Source organism: Dermacentor andersoni, chromosome 2 (genome assembly GCF_023375885.2).
Source record: "Dermacentor andersoni chromosome 2, qqDerAnde1_hic_scaffold, whole genome shotgun sequence".
NCBI lineage: Eukaryota > Metazoa > Arthropoda > Arachnida > Ixodida > Ixodidae > Dermacentor > Dermacentor andersoni.
Genome location: NC_092815.1, coordinates 6,010,690 through 6,026,757, shown reverse-complemented (window position 1 = coordinate 6,026,757; position 16,068 = coordinate 6,010,690). Strand labels below are relative to the sequence as shown.

Below are 16,068 nucleotides of genomic sequence, written 5' to 3'. Positions count from 1 at the left end.
GGTATAGTAGCGGCGCGGGAAACGACATCTGGGTCGTACCAGCTTGGGTCGTATTGAGCCCTGGCTGTGGCGAAGCACGTTTCTAGGCCGAGTTTTGCGTCGATTCGCACTTTTTTATGCCCTGTTGCGAGTGCGAAAAGGCTCGTCACTTCTCGCAGACCACGTCGACCACGCTGCGAGCTGGTCGCAGCCTATAGTTTAACGAAAGCGGACTCTCCGTGTGCCGTGGGACGTAATGCTGGAAGCAGAAGGAATCGGCGACGCCGATCCGGAGGGACCTAGCTCAGCATCGAAAAAGCGTCACCGTCGATACTGCTGCGTCGTGGGCTGCCATGAACAAGAAGGCCTGAATCCCAACATCCGATTCTATCGTTTCCCTTCAAGGCCTCACGAAGCGGAGCGTCGGGCGCGCTGTATAACTGCAGTTCGTCGCGCTGGGTAAGCGAAACTTCGCGCCATGCTGACTGCTTCACTTGTCTTGAAGCTTGCTTGATTATAGATCTGCGTTCTAAAATTCGGTCTTTTGCACCTACAGTCCCGACGGCAGACCGACATAGCAGCAGGCATGGCTGGTGATTCACGATTCGAAACCCGGCCACAGCCACAATTAATAATTCGACCGGTGCGAAGTGTTGAAGTGCCCAGGTGTGTGCAAACGACCACAAATGGCCGGGCTGATTCGGTGACAATTCACTACCCCACTACGAGCAGCACAGGTTAGAGAGTTAAATGTGCTCATACTTGACCTCAAGCCAGCATGTTGAGGCAGCGCAGCAAGATAGTATTGATTACAGCAGATCGATTTTCGAGCGTTGTCATTAAAGGCTACATCAAGCGAGCAGCGCGATTCGCACGTACGTGCGAGCTCATATGCATTGCATCAGTTATTACCAGTTACTAAAAGGGACAGATGGCCGCTACTACAACGCAGTCATAACTACTTGTTTAGCGGCATGCAGTCAACAAAGATTGCAGGAGACCCGCTGTTTCGCGGCATGTCGAAAGACCGCTGCCGTCGCGGCGCGTACGATCGTGCGCTCGAGCAGTTCGTACATCGCGGCATGCTGAAAGACCGCTGCCGTCGCGGCGCGTACCCTCGTGTGCTCGAGCAGTTCCGTACACATGTCTGCTTATCGCTGCTGTGGATTCATTTATAGCAAGCATTTCCTCCCGTTTGTGCGCCTGAATCTAGCAGCGTGCAAACCTTACCTGAAGTTCCACTTCGTACGCGACTCGCTTCACTTGCGATTGACACCGCGCTAAAACTTCGCCGCTTAATTCTTGAACGGCATACACGTATTCGGCACTGCATAATTTCTTGCCTTTACGCAGCGTGCCACTCCTGAAAAAATCTTCGGCGCCCGATATTCGCTGCAGGCCGTGACAGAACACAACCGAAAGTGGCGGGTCCATATTGTAAACGTGCTTTCCGAAGCAGACGACCGAGCTTGGTACGACCCATTTTAGGACAGAGAGCGCTTTTTAGCACCTTTTTCGCAGCGCCCCCTGGGCAATGCAAGAGCCCCACGGGACTTAGCAGTGTCAAGAATGCTGACGCGTTGCGTGGGGTGCTCGAACACAAGCGATAGCTGTGCATTCACAACGCATAGCAGGTAGAGCAAGGCCGAATACACTGTCCCAGGCTTCGGATTGCAAGCGTGTACGGCGGCGCAGGGTGCTCACAGAGACAGAACAGCGCTCCCCATCCTCCTCTCTCTTCTGCATTGGATTGGCGCGGCTCGCTACGTGCTTGCGTTCGCACTTTGGTGTGCGCCTGCTTCCTTTCGTGCGTGTTTTAACTTGTAGCAAAAAACGTGTCCTTTTAAGCACCAACTAGGCCAACAAGCAGTTCTGTTGCGACATATTGTGACACTAAGCTCGGCATTACCGCGCAGCAGGCAAGCGCGACGGGGACCAGCCAACGCGCACAAAGCATGTATACATTGCAATTGACGAAGCTGCACAAGCTACATTTAGACAGCACAGTCACTTACCCATGCAAGACCTGCTTGGCAAACGCTTTCTCGGGACCACTACAAGTACTATAAGCCGCGATGTCGCACGAAAACCAAATGCAAGTTGTATTTACGGGCGATATTCTCGAGCGATCATTTCCGGTAGTGCGTTATCTTCGAGACATTTTGCGCGTGTCTGCATAGGACACGTCGACGTAGACGAACGAAAGCCTTTCTGTCAAAAACGCTGTCAGCAGGAACCGCATGCTGCATTTGTCACGAAGAACGCGACGGCAGCAAGCCGCGCAGGTATGCAAGGCCGCCAGAGCGAATTGGGCGAAACATTCGCGGCCGGAGACCGCCATGTCTGGCCGTGAATTTATACGCGCAATTAGCGACAGACAACTTGCATAGTAGTGAAGGCTACACCGGCGCGGCTACGGCATAGGCATAGAATAAAGAACGAACTTTGTCCATGGCGCGGCCGACCACATATGAAACGCCGTCATAGAATAAAGAACAAGACGCCATAGAATAAAGAACAACTTTCAAGACGCCGTGGGAAACGCTATGAGGCCGACAGCAGTGCCGGCCGAGCGGATTGAAGTCGCTCGACGGACTTCACTTTCATTTTCTGCGTGAAATCCGACAAGTTCAATAAAAGAAATGATTAAATAATCTACGTATGGGAATTTTCACAGGGTCGTGGACCTCAACCTTCAAACTCTCTTAATACTATAAAAAAAATTTTTTTAGCCTTTTTTTTTATTTTTTTTAATGTGCGTACGAAACTACTGTATTCCGGGCCATGATCAAGTTGGCCGACTCTACACGCCTGTTTCGACCAAAGGGCATTGTTGGGTTTCACGACAAATTTAGGCCTGGAAAGGTGGTAGCCACACTGGTTGCTGCGTTTTTGTCCGTAGCGCACTCTTCGCTTTCTTTAGAGTCTCGCTGTCATCCTCGGAGGTTTTAGTTAGATTTTTAAGCTGAGGTGAGTGCTGCAACTTTTGTCCTAAATTTTAGTTGTGCAAAGGTACCGGTGGTAGGGCGAGAAAACTACCGGGCGAGGCCTTTTTTCGCCCTACCCACCTCCCTGCTCTGCCGAGATGATGGCCCATTGTTGTTTTCATTCAAATAATTTTGCGTGGGATCTGGGCATTTTGCAGCGTTACTAGTGCCCAGTATTGTCAGAATGTACCCAGGCTAGATAAAGACTAACAGATCTCTGCAGTGCTCCATTCAACGGAAGATTGGCCACAATCACCAGCATTGAGCACAGCAGAGCTTCGCGACGTGGTAGCCGTCACTAAGCTGGCGTTTTAAAACTTTGTTTCCGCGGGATCGGTTTCAGTTGAAGTGACTGCATGTGATCGAGATTTCTGAAGACAGCAGAATTTGGATTTTGGCTCTTGTTAAGCCTAAGCATGTGCGCAGAGGAAGCGCTGCCATGCAGTCGCGGTGACGACGCTCGCATGCTTTCGGTGTTAGGTGCGATGCCATCGTAGAAAAAAAAAAATGTCTTTTTTTAACGCGTCAATCACATACGCCAATTTCTCCCCTCGCCACACGAAGAAAAACGAATGCAACTAGACTGCAAGTTGGTGTTTGATTACGACGCATGGCGAATGCGTTTTGGTCACGAAGAAAATTCTACCGTGCAGCTGCACGAACATACCCAACCTGAATGTTATTCCTAAATATCGTGTGCTCGAACAGGTAGATAATCTGTGATTGTCGCACATTTATTTATGGTAAAGACCAGGCTTGAACAGTGCGACACAGAATGAACCACAAGTACCTTGTGGTTTGACGGACGCTTCATAATTTTCCTACAATAGGCGACAGTAACATTGCCAGACGTAATTTTTCTCCCCTATCAATGTGACCAGCAGCACAACGTTGAATGAATTTTAGATGCCTTCAGTGAGGAAATGAGTTAATTTGTTTTGGTGATGGAACAGCCACTTACAGCATAAGATATTTAGATTTGGAGATTGGTGTTTAACCTGGTCATGTGTTCTGGAGCTATGTGCCTTGCTCAAGGAAAGGCGTTGTGTTGTTTTCTTCAGCACATGCAAAACTTGTAAAGTGAAGTATAGAAAAAGCATGTCTGAGAGCTGCCGTCATGGACTCGTGTGAGCCCTCGATAAAAACAAGCCTTTCATCACAAATTCAATGCTAGAACATGTTGGCTATCTGATCAGTGTCCCGTCTGGTGTTGCATGCAGTAACTGCAATGAGTGCAACAAAAAGGTGGTAGGTAAATAACTGCTGCAGTCTTGTAGGACTGCTGTTATCCCCTAGGTACACTGTGTGTCCCATAACATAGTGAAAATTGTTGTGTAACCTGGAGTGAAGGTAATCTTTAACAACAAGCACAAGCTTGGCGGATTATGCAGAAGAGTGAATCAAGAATAAGAAAAAAAAAGAAATGATGAGCAGTCGCATTCTAATGCATTAAGTGAATTTTTGAATGTACACACATGCTGTGTATGAGATTCCACTTACGTGCAATTGCTGCTACATCAGGCAAACTGCAAGATGTATCGATGACTACCTACGTAAACATGCAGCTCCACTAGAAGGATCCCCCTACAGTCGTCTCACCACTGTCAGAGGTATGGCTGCAATTTGTATATTTAAAAATTGTAAGATAAAGTCCCACAAACAGCATGCCTGCAGGATGCTTTCACTGTTTTGACACAAGGGCATGCCTGTCATTATTGGCAAAAGAAGCAAATGATTTCTGCCATACAGATCTTTTGCATGTGCCTTCCACGTGTTCCTTGTGCTGCTTCAAAAAAATAAAGCATTTGGTTGTCAGTGCTCTGTCCTCTTTGTTCTTTTTGAGTCATGCTGCTAAGTATTCCCTTTATCAAGATGTGCCAACTAGGCTCAACTGAGCATGTAGGAATATCCAATGGTGTGCTGCCAAAGAAAAACACCAGCAATTTGTACTACGTCAACATCAAGAAAATTAAATCTACTTTAAAGCTGCTGACATATTCGAGCTTGCATTTTACTGCCCCTAATACATTGAATAATTACATGAAAAATAATACTAATATTCTTGTGTTGCCGAGAAAGAACTTTAAACTTCACTTTCTTCACAGTGTAGTACAAGTTGTGCTATGCAGTGCAACTTTGTTGACTGATCAACTCTGAATTGATCTTAGTAAAAGCAGTGCACAAATAACAGCAACACAAGACAGAAATACACGGCACAGGCACTGAACTGCCTGGTTCATTTCACACAGGAAAGGATAAATACAAACAGACTGCCTGAGCGCGCACCCTCGTACAGCTTGTATTTACCACATATTTCTAGGAGGCTGATACGTGGTAAATGCCAGTAGCGTAAGGGTGCCCACGCTGTTTATATTTATTCTTTCCTGTGTGCAATAAACCAGTCAATTGTTAGTTCAGTGCCTGTTCTGTGTACTTCTCTGTCTTGTGTTGCCATTATTTTTCTGCTGCTTTTACTGTGAAGATTAACCAACTTGCCCAGTTTGACACTCTCTTGCAAGAACTAGTGACAAAAATGAATGCATAACAGTGCCTCATAGAAATTGTATAGCTGGAGTTGCTGTAAAGGCGATTCCTTCCTGGTAACATTAATCCACTAATTGTCATCTTTTTAATTGAGACTTGTATTTTACAGAGCAATTGCATTGTAGCTGCTCGTATTTGAATAGCTAAGGGAAAGCATGTGGAGAAATATATTCACATGAGTCATGTGTCCAATCTTTCTTGGTCAAGCCTGAATACAGGAATGTGATGAAGAGTGCGATGCACCTGGCTTTGTGCCATCAACGGTTTCACAGACAGAAAGGGAGATGCTATGTAATAACCTTGGAAATCGTGGGTTTGGCACGGCTTCATTTAAGAAAGGAAACCACAGCTTCTTTCATCGTTCATTGAGGTTCAGCTGTGGTGGCATGCTAATTAGACATCATTTCCTTAGCACAATGACATGTTTTATGTTGACTTCATTTTTGTATTATTGTGTGCACAAAGTAAATCTCAATACTTCTGAGTGTGTATGTTGTTAGATTTAGATGGCTTTTGAGCACTGACACTGCCCGTGAGCAACTATTTGATATATTTTAAAAAGTGAGTACATTGGCAGAAATGAGAGGGTAAATGTTAATATCAATCAATGCATACCAGTCTGGAAAGAAAGGTGCTCGATTTGGACAAGCGACTTGTTCTGTCCGAGCAATATTCAAGAAGGGCGAACCTTGAAATACAAGGAGTCGTCAAAAGTGACAGCGAATCTATGGTTGACATAGTCTCAAAGATAGGAAATGCAATCAGTGAGTCAATTCAAGAATGTGACATTGAATCCTGTCATCGGGTACCAACACGAAAAGCAGATAAGTCAAATATTATAGTTCAGTTCCGGTCTCGAGCCAAACGTGATACTGTCCTGCAGAAAGCCAAGAAGATGAGACTGAAAAACGCTGACATTGGACTGGAAAATTCTGAACCTGTATACGTCAATGAGCACCTCTGCCCGGCACAAAAGAAACTGCTTGCTTTCGCTGTTAAAAAAAAGTATGAGCATCACTGGAAGTCTGTGTGGTCACAGAATGGAAAGATTTTCATGAGACAATCCGATGGCTCAGCGGTTGTGCCGATAGCCAGCGAGAGAGACCTTGTCAAGCTCTTCTCGCTGGAAAGCAGTCGTGCAGAGCCAGTAATAGGTGATGATCATAGCTCACCTGGCAATTGAAATCTGTCGTCGTTCTGCTCTTTGATCACAAAACAAACAAACAAAAATGACTTATCACGAATTAGCCCTACCACAACAAGTGAAGCTAATAGACCCAAACTGTGAAACCGCTTTGCACATTAACGCCCGCTCGGTAGGCAACAAGCAAGAAGAAATCGTTCTACTTCTAAAACAATTCTCTTTCGAATTCACGGTTTTTATTATCACCGAAACGTGGTATCAATCTGATAGCAAGATGCTACAGCTGCCTGGTTACGAAATGTTTTTCCTTAACAGATCTAACAAATGCGGTGGCGGTGTTGCTATCTATACTCTCGCGTGCAAACCGTGCCACATTCTGCCTAACCTTAGTGACGTTACCGATGATTATGAAGTTCTAACAATACAAAATCGAAATCAAATCATTTCAGTGGTATACCGCCCCCCAAATGGTAACATGAAACATTTTACGGATTATTTTGACCAAATTCTAGAATATGCGTCACTAAACAAATGTTCGTTTTTGTGCAGCGGTGATTTTAATATTAATATTCTAGACCATAATGCTACTGTACACGATTTCAACACGAAGATTCTCTCCTGTGGTTTTGTCAACTTAATAGAAACAGCAACACGTGTCACATGCGCTACTGCGTCGGCACTAGATCTAATAATCACGAACATTGAAACGAGTGTGCTCTCTGCTGGTACAATCGCTTCTGATGTGAGCGATCACTGTCCGGTATTCGTCGTTTTTCGGCATGAGCATGCTAAGCGAAATACTGTTAAAGAATCTGTTACTGTGCAGCGCATAACTGATGCCTCTTTGGAAGCCTTTAAGCACGACATTATGAACTTCGACTGGTCCTGTGTGCTGCAGAAAAGTGATGTCAATGACGCGTACGACCTTTTTTTTCACCATTTCCTTCGTTTCTATTCCAAGCACTTTCCACTCGAAACGTACACGAAAAATACAAAAAAGATAAGAAAACCATGGGTAACAAGAGAACTTTTCAAAATGATAAAGGACAAAAATCGTCTCTATCAAACGTTCCTTCGAACACGTGCAGGGGATACACTCCTTCACTTTAAAAAATTCAGAAACCGATTAAACTGTGAGCTACGGAAAGCGAAGACATCATATTATCAGGAGCTCTTTTGTAAGGTCAGTTCAAGGAGACCAGATATTGCCTGGAAAGTTTTAAACGATGTCCTAGGTCGCCGTGCGAATAACTCTGTCACAAAATCTATGCTAGTAAATGGCAACAAAATAAAAGGGAGGGCACTTGCAGAATACTTTAACAAGCATTTTCTTAATAACGTTTCATCTCAAGACCTTAGCGACATTACAATTACCACTTATCCTAGTCAGCTTAGTGACACTATATTTTTCGAGCCTACTGATGCAAATGAAGTTTATAACGTGTACATGGGAATTAGTAACAGTAAAGCCTTAGATATCAACAATATGCAGATGAAACCATTGAAATATGTGCTACCCATAATTTGTCCCTTGATTTCACACATCTACAATCTTGCATTTGAGTGCGGGGTTTTTCCTAACGCAATGAAAACTGCAAAAGTATCAGTCATTTTTAAAGGGGGCGACCAAAACGTACCAACAAATTATAGACCGATTTCAGTACTCCCTGTGTTTTCCAAAGGTCTGGAAAAAGTCATTTCTTCAAGAATAACTAAGTTTTTTGACAAACATAAAGTATTATCTGAGTCACAATTTGGTTTCAGAACTGGTAAATCTACAGAAACAGCGTTATTAACAATGAAGGAAATAATTTTGAACAATATTAATAAGAATTTGTATACGGTGGGCCTTTTCCTTGATTTTAGTAAAGCTTTTGACTGCTTAAATCACACGATTCTTGTTAACAAACTTAAAATGTACGGAATCCGTGGTAGACCACTCACATTGCTTGAAGGATATCTCCAAAACAGAAGCCAGTCGGTTTCTTTAGATAATGAACTTTCATCTCTTTTGCCTATCAATTGTGGTGTCCCACAAGGGAGCATATTGGGACCCCTTTTGTTCAATACGTACATAAATGATATTGTAAGCATAGATCCTTCCATTGATTTTGTAATATACGCGGATGATAGCACACTGCTTCTTTCAGGCCCTAACCTTAATGATTTAATGGTGAAATGTAATGACCTACTGATGAATTTGTCTAAGTGGTCAAGGATGAATAAATTAAGAATTAATCCTACAAAATCCAAGGCTATAATATTTCGCGCAAGAAACAAACCGATAGTACCGCATTGCACGCTTCACTTAGCAGATCACCAGATAGAAATAGTTGAAGTGCACAAAATACTTGGAGTACATTTTTCCTGCTATTTAAACTGGGATGCCCACACTGATTTTGTCTGCAAGAAACTCTCTTCCGTCTGCGGGGTTCTATCGCGATGTCGTGAAACTTTACCTTTAACATGTAAATTACAAGTTTACTACGCACTTTTCTTTTCTCACCTTAACTACTGCAATTTAGTATGGGCCACAATGACCAAAACTAACATAAAGAAGATTCTCGTACTGCAGAAGAAAATTGTTCGAATAATCGCCAATATTGATAATTACAACTACCTCTAAGTATGCTTTTGAAACACATAACATTGTCCGGGTCAACCATTTGTATCATTTTAAGTTGTTACAAAAAATGTATTTTTCGACTGCATCCATTGCCGATTTTTATTCGACTCTGGCATCTTTGGACATGCGTCATGCTAACATACACACAAGAACTATTAATACTTGGAATATACCACGTTTTCGTACTAACTATAAATTACAAATGTTGTCTTACAACTTGCCCCATGTTTTAAACACATATAAACACACAATAGGATATACTAAAGCTGAACTACGGAAGTATTTTGTTGAAATGTGATTTTATGTCATTTATGTTTTGCTTGATTATTCCTGTTTTACTCTGAACATTTGTATGACCATTTGAGCGTCTCTATTTTCGATTTTATTGTTTAATTTTATTTTTTTTGCAATGGATTGTTACACTCTGTATGTATAACTGGTGAATGCTTTCTCTTTATTGACTGTAACTATTGTATGTGTGTCAGATTTCTGTACCACTCGTGTGCTACTGCTTGTAGGGGTTTTCTGGACATAGTCAAGCTGCTCATGCAGCTTTTTGCCAGAAAACCCTCCAGTTGAACCTGAAAAATAAATTTACTTACTTACTTACTTACTTACTTACTTATTAAAGTGGCCATGGTGGCTGCATTTCGATGGGGGCGAAATGCAAGAACACCTGCGTGCGTGGTGCACATTGAAGAACCCCAGGCGGTCCAAATTTCTGGAGTCCCCCACTACAGCATGCCTCATAATCAGATTGTGGTTTTGGCACGTAAAACCCCATATTTTAATTTAGGTTAAACTCTGACAGCTGTTTGAAGCCAGAAGTTTAGACAACTTCGTCATTCCTTCATGCTGTATGAAGTGCTGTACCTGTTGCACAGGTAGACACTAGTACGAGGTTTCTGTCAAATAGCCTAAATATGAAACCTATGCCTGTAAGCAGTAATGGAAAATGTACCTAGCTGACTGCCAGGCTTACTGAACGAATAGAGCAATGGCAGTATTAGAGATATGGAAGTCAAAATGGCCAATTGGATGAGGTGTTATAGGTTACAAAATTGCAAAAACAAACCCAGTTTGAGCGCTTGCTATTACCTAAAAGTACTTATTAAGAATGTACACAGATATGTAAGAAGCCGGCACATAATCAACAGACATATACTATTGATATTGCCATTTCTAACTTAATTTATTCTCCTATGCTCCCCAGTACCTTGTGTGAATTCCATCTTGTTTTCTTCAACTACCTGAGCACTCTTAACTCCCCTTGCTCTTGCGTTCATCCTTCCTGGGATGGTATTTAAAAACATTTGTTGTAGAGGCTGATTCATTGGTGCCTACATACCAGACAGTCTTTAAGGATACCCTGTTGGCTTGCTGTTTCGACAACAGAGAATGGCCCTCTGTGATTTGAGCCTGAGTTCGACAGTCCTATTCTCACTAGCACAACTAGTACCTCTAATCTTTGTATCGCTATGTTTAGTTTTTTGTCAAAACTCCTTTTCATTCTTTCATAGTACTTTGCTCTCTTTGTTTCTTCTGTCAGTTGCAGCACTGCTTGAACTCCGAGAGGCGTGTCGGCTGGTAAATACGTTGGATTCCCAGTGTCAGCAAAGAGTGGTGTGCATCCCAGAGCTGTTGTACAGGAGCGGTTATGATGAGCTGGAGCCGCTTCAAGGCATACACCCGGGAAGTCTGGATACATATTTATGTACTGTTTGATGTAGCTTGCTCAGCTAGCCCATTAGCTGCTGGGTGATACGGTGCTCTGACCTTGAGCATAACTTAATGTTGCTTGGCCCATTCCTTAAGTTGATGGCACCGAAAGGCAGGCCCATTGTCTGACACTAATGTTTTCACATTGTCAAATATCTTTCGGCTTAAAAGGAAGATCACGCTATCAGCATCCTCCTTCCCTGGTTTTGCTGCCACCATCCTGGTGCAGTCATCCACACACAGCAGGAATGCTTAAGCTTTCTTGATGCCTTCAGATTTTTTCCCAAGTTCAACCAAGTCCATGTGAATAACTTCAAATGGTGTGCTCGACTGCTTTGGTAACATCATCTGTTGAGTTGGTTGTTGAAGCTTTACTTTATTCATCTGGAATTTGTGACATGACTGCATGTATCTTTTCGTGTCTTCTTTCATGTGAGCCATATGAACCTTTTCGTCAGTTTACTGTAGGTCCGCCAAAAACCATCATGACTACCTGGATTCCCCATCCAGGTACTATTGTGGTAAAGGTCCAGAATTTTTGGAACCAGCGTGGGAGGCACTGCAATTATACCGGTGCCTGTTGTAAAGGTTCTGTTTCTTCCCAAATTTTGGCGTCACCTATTGTTTCGTGTTGCACATCAACAAATATGACCGCCAATCTGGACACTGCGACTGTATCTTTCATAGAAGCTCCTGGATGGTGTTTCACTTCAAAGTCTAACTATTGCAGCTCACTGACTCACCGGGTGAATTTTCCTTTTCACTCTGCCATTTTAAAAAGGTGGGTGACCGCCTCAGGATCTGTGTACAACTTTACTCTGGTACCTTCTACGTAGGAATTGAAGTACTAAATTGCCTTTAAAACTGTTAGAGCTTCCTTTTCTGTCGTCATGTAGTTCACCTCCGCTTTGTTAAATGTGTAGCAATAGTAGGCAATTACGCTTAGTTGGCGATTATTCGGCTGGCTTGCGTCTTACTGTTGTAGTATCACTCCTGTTCTGTAGTGCAAGGCATCTGTATTGAACTCAAATGGCAGAGCAAAGTCCGGAAGTCTGAGGACTGGATCAGATGAGATAACTTGTACTAGATCCTTGTAGGCCACCTTGCAGTCGCCCGTCCAACTGAATGGTATGTCTTTATGTGTTGGTCTAGTCGGACACCTAGTTTTGAGAGCACAGTCTTGGATAACTGCTCTAAAATGTCCTGCCGAACCTACGAACATGCATAGCAAGTGAACACGAAAAGGTTTCTCAAGTTTTCCTATGCGTGCCACTGATTCTTCCTTCTTGTTCTTTGTAGTGCAATCCAGTACTCCGCCTAAGAAGGTTAGCTTGTTCTTGAAGAATTCACTCTTCTTAGAATTAACTTGGCTTTTGACAAAGCTGCGAGGACGTGTGCCAGGTGTTGTTCATGGAGATGCTTGCTTTTAGAATACACAACAATAATACCCATGTAGACATTGCTGAAGTGGCCAATGAATGGATCCATAACTGTATTCATGATTTTCTGAAACCAGCTGGGCAAGTTCTTCCTTCCAAAAGGGAAGCGGTTGTACATCTAAATGTCAAACTGAGTTATGAAAGCTGTATACTGCTTCGTATCCTATTGGAATTCATACTTACCTAAAGCCTTTACGAAGGTCTATCCTAGAAAACCAAGTACATCCACCTGTGTTGTCAATAATTCCATCTATTCTAGGCATAAGGAATGGAATAAGCTGTGTCTGGTTAATTGCTCTATAGTCCATGCAGAGTCAGAGGCTTCCGTCTTTCTTGGGTGCTGTTGTCATCGGCGATGCATATAGTACACAGATGGAAGGGTAATACCTGCATCTAACATCTTCACAAGCTCTTCTTTCAGCCAGGCTTTCTTTTCTCTGGTGAGGTTGTAAGGTTTCTTCCGTAGTACACTTGTGTCATGTAATTGAAATGGAACTTCAAACTTTCTAGTAACTGGAGGATAGCCTTCACAACAGTATAATTCGGGATATATTATATGAATGTAATCTTCTTTCTTCACAATGCGAATTTCCTTCTCCTTTCCCACAAGTTGCGGTTCATGCGCATCTTGGTTTACAGGCACAGTGTCATCCCAGTGTATGTTAAGCTTGAGCAACTTCATGTCTGGCTGGGAGAGTAGAAAGTCATACTCAATGCCGTCTATAACCAGTGTCAGCATTTCTGTAGTTCGTCACTGGTACTTAAGCTTTAGGTGTATCCATTCGCAGTGTTCTCTGTCACACCCAGTGAAGCCTTGCATGACGACTGTTTTTCTTGTAAATATGTTCTCTGCTTTGGCTCTGCTTTTTTTTATAATTGAAATCGACGCTTCACTGTCTACAAGAGCTTGCATAGTCTCGCCATTCACTTCGAGTTGTACATGCTTTTTTTTTAATAAACTTGATGACACAAGTTGGACTATCTCATTCACTATAGAGACATGTTTAGAATTTTCCTCTGCTTCTTCCTGCCCTTCATATTTTGACGCTAGGTTTTAGGACTTGCAATGCTCGTGCCAAAGTTAGAGCTGACACCTTACAACACTGATGGGCACTTCTCGTCCAAGTGATTCATGCTTGCCGTCCCTGCGAAGTGTTGTCTGATCTTGTAGCTTTGTTCAGACCAGGAATTCAGAAATAGTTTTAGTAGCTCGAAGAGCACTTCAAGCATTTTCGGATTTTTTGCTAGAACCTGTCATTGCAGATCTCTAGGTAAGCCGTCGATGGTTAAGCGTAAGAAGCGATGACAGTCCAGGTTCAGCGAGGCAAAGTCACTGCTTCTCCAGTGAGTTTGCCTGACTTTACTTAAAGCAGTAGAGTAGTGCCTCATGCTACTGCTGAAACGAAGGAAACTCTCCTTTCATTTAAGCCAAAGTTCAGGCTTTTGTCTGGAGGTCGCCGCTCATGCCACTTTCTTGCTTTCCCGCTAAGGAATGGTCACATGTTTATCACTAGGTCTTCATCAGACAACCATCCGTTGTTCTCACCATTTTGTAAATCGTCAGTTGGTTATTTAATTTTCAGGCGGGAACAGTGCTATGGACAAGCATCAAGTAAAGGCACAAATGACACACTACGCTGAGCACCCCAGCTTGTTGGTCTTTTTATGTACCTTCACTTGATCCTTGGTGGTGTCCCCACCTCATCACAGAGGCTTGATGTGTACACGCTTTAATTGTGTTCAGTGAAGTATGCCTCGATAATTTTACATGCCAGCTGATCTACGAGTTTAAAAGGAGACTTGGTTTCATCATCAAGTCTTAAGAAGTAGCCACGCTAGACCAGACAGATTTGACAGCGCTGGGATTCCTTTCAGCGTATGATGTCTGTGATGCTCATTCATACACTGACATGCCAATCCTAATGCACCAAAAGACATAGGAATGTCATAAACCGCCACTCTCCGGAAGGTTGTGAATGGTGTGATAGCTGTGCACGAACCATGCATGCAGTTTATTTTCTAAACTTCATTGCACAACTGCACACACTTTTCCTAGTTTGTTACATGTGCTGAAAACATCATTTTTGTTCTGATCATCTGTTTCTAGGGGTGTGCGAATATTCAGAACTTTCAAATAACGAATCGAATCGTGTTCTATTCGATTCGGTCTTCAAATCGAGTAGTCACTATTCATAGGTGTCAGTACTTTGTTAATACCTTTATAATATTTCAAAATGTTTACTGCCCAATTAAAGATAAAATTGGAGCAAAAGTATAGTAAATTTTCATCCCCTCGGGCATTGTACAGGCATAAAATGTGAGAACTTGTGTTGTGGCACAGGCTACGTCACTTAGGTACCCATACTTTACAAGCTGCATGGCGATCATTCCCACTCTGATGAGTACTGTGTATGCAATGAAGCTGCTTGTCTGCTCCTAATGCTCCTTTGCTAACTTTAAGAATACCAGGATGTGAACATCATTTTATATTAATTGTGACAATGGCTATTCATTATTGTAAAACTATTCCAGGTTGGATTTGATTATGGCACAATTTGTTTCAGTCTCAGAAATCGCTATTCGCATGCCCCTGTCAGTTTCTGTGAGAAACAATGCACATATGTGTGCACTGTTGTATGTAATGTACACACTTTTTATAACGCCATTGCATTTTTAGTAAGCGCCTGTCCCCTCTTCTGCTGCTGTCTCATTTTTTTTTTCCACTTTTATAACTACGAAGGAGGTATTTGCATATGTGTTGTTTCAGTGCTAACAAAATCTAAATAATTTGTCTGGCACACATATTCGAGGTTGTTTAAATGTTCAGCGTTAATTAAATGGTTTTACTATGTTGGCTGCATGATCTCGACATGATTATGGAAACTATTCAGTGTGTACACTTCATTGGACTAGTTGGTGATAGTGACAACCATGAAATACAGTTTAATGCTAGCCGAAAAAAAAAAAAGAGAAAACTGTGGCACAACGAATACATTCCATATTTTTCCAATGTTCAGCCTAACATTGTCATTATCTGTTTAACACAGTTTCTGGTGTGCTGTCATTTATTCGCCATGTGTATAAAAAGTAGGGTATTGTGGGAGCTTCTCTAGTTCAACACACTTCTGATTTTTTCTGTGCTTATATTGTCCTACTAAATGAGCACTGTATAGGCATATCCAGAAAGCATCCAGCTGATTTTGCACTACATTGTGAAAATGCCAGTGTCGGCTATTAGGGCTTTGCAGTCACGTCCACTGTTATGAGTGCAAATTTCGTTTGGATTGCTAAAGTCTACTGCAGTAAGCACGAAACGTTATTGTATATGATTGAAGCCACTCCCAATACCTAATTTACACATTTCACGGGAACTAGGTAGCAGCATACAATCTACACAGTTACAGGCATCATCGTTATGAGCAGTACAAAAATTGCAGATGTATAACAATAGGTATGGCCTCTTACCTACCTGATCATACGTGAGACTAGGCCCTGGTTTTCTTTTTGTGCACACAGTGCGTGCTTACAGGAACAAAGGAATGTGATGTTGGCTTTAATGGAAGCCTGTCAACAAGATTTGCATGATTGTGCATATGAAAAGATGCTTGAAGCTATTGTCTTAGAAGAAAG

At 42.7% G+C, this 16,068-nt stretch overlaps 1 protein-coding gene across 4 annotated transcripts in view; it reads left to right on the top strand.

Annotated features, from left to right (window-relative positions):
* The first annotated feature begins 2,791 nt into the window (after positions 1 to 2,791).
* Positions 2,792 to 16,068, top strand: part of LOC126542919 (uncharacterized) — a 50,463-nt gene continuing 37,186 nt past the window's right edge. The window contains exons 1-2 of one of the 4 annotated variants that reach the window (XM_072286329.1): positions 2,792 to 2,949; positions 4,532 to 4,576. Coding sequence is in view for 1 of the 4 variants with exons in the window: in XM_072286326.1 (XP_072142427.1) it covers positions 3,643 to 3,674; positions 4,488 to 4,576 (121 nt within the window). In the remaining 3 variants the exon portion in view is untranslated. Of the gene's footprint in view, positions 2,950 to 3,132; positions 3,675 to 4,487; positions 4,577 to 16,068 lie in introns of those variants that run through there. The other 3 variants (XM_072286327.1, XM_072286326.1, XM_072286328.1) reach the window with 3 other exon arrangements.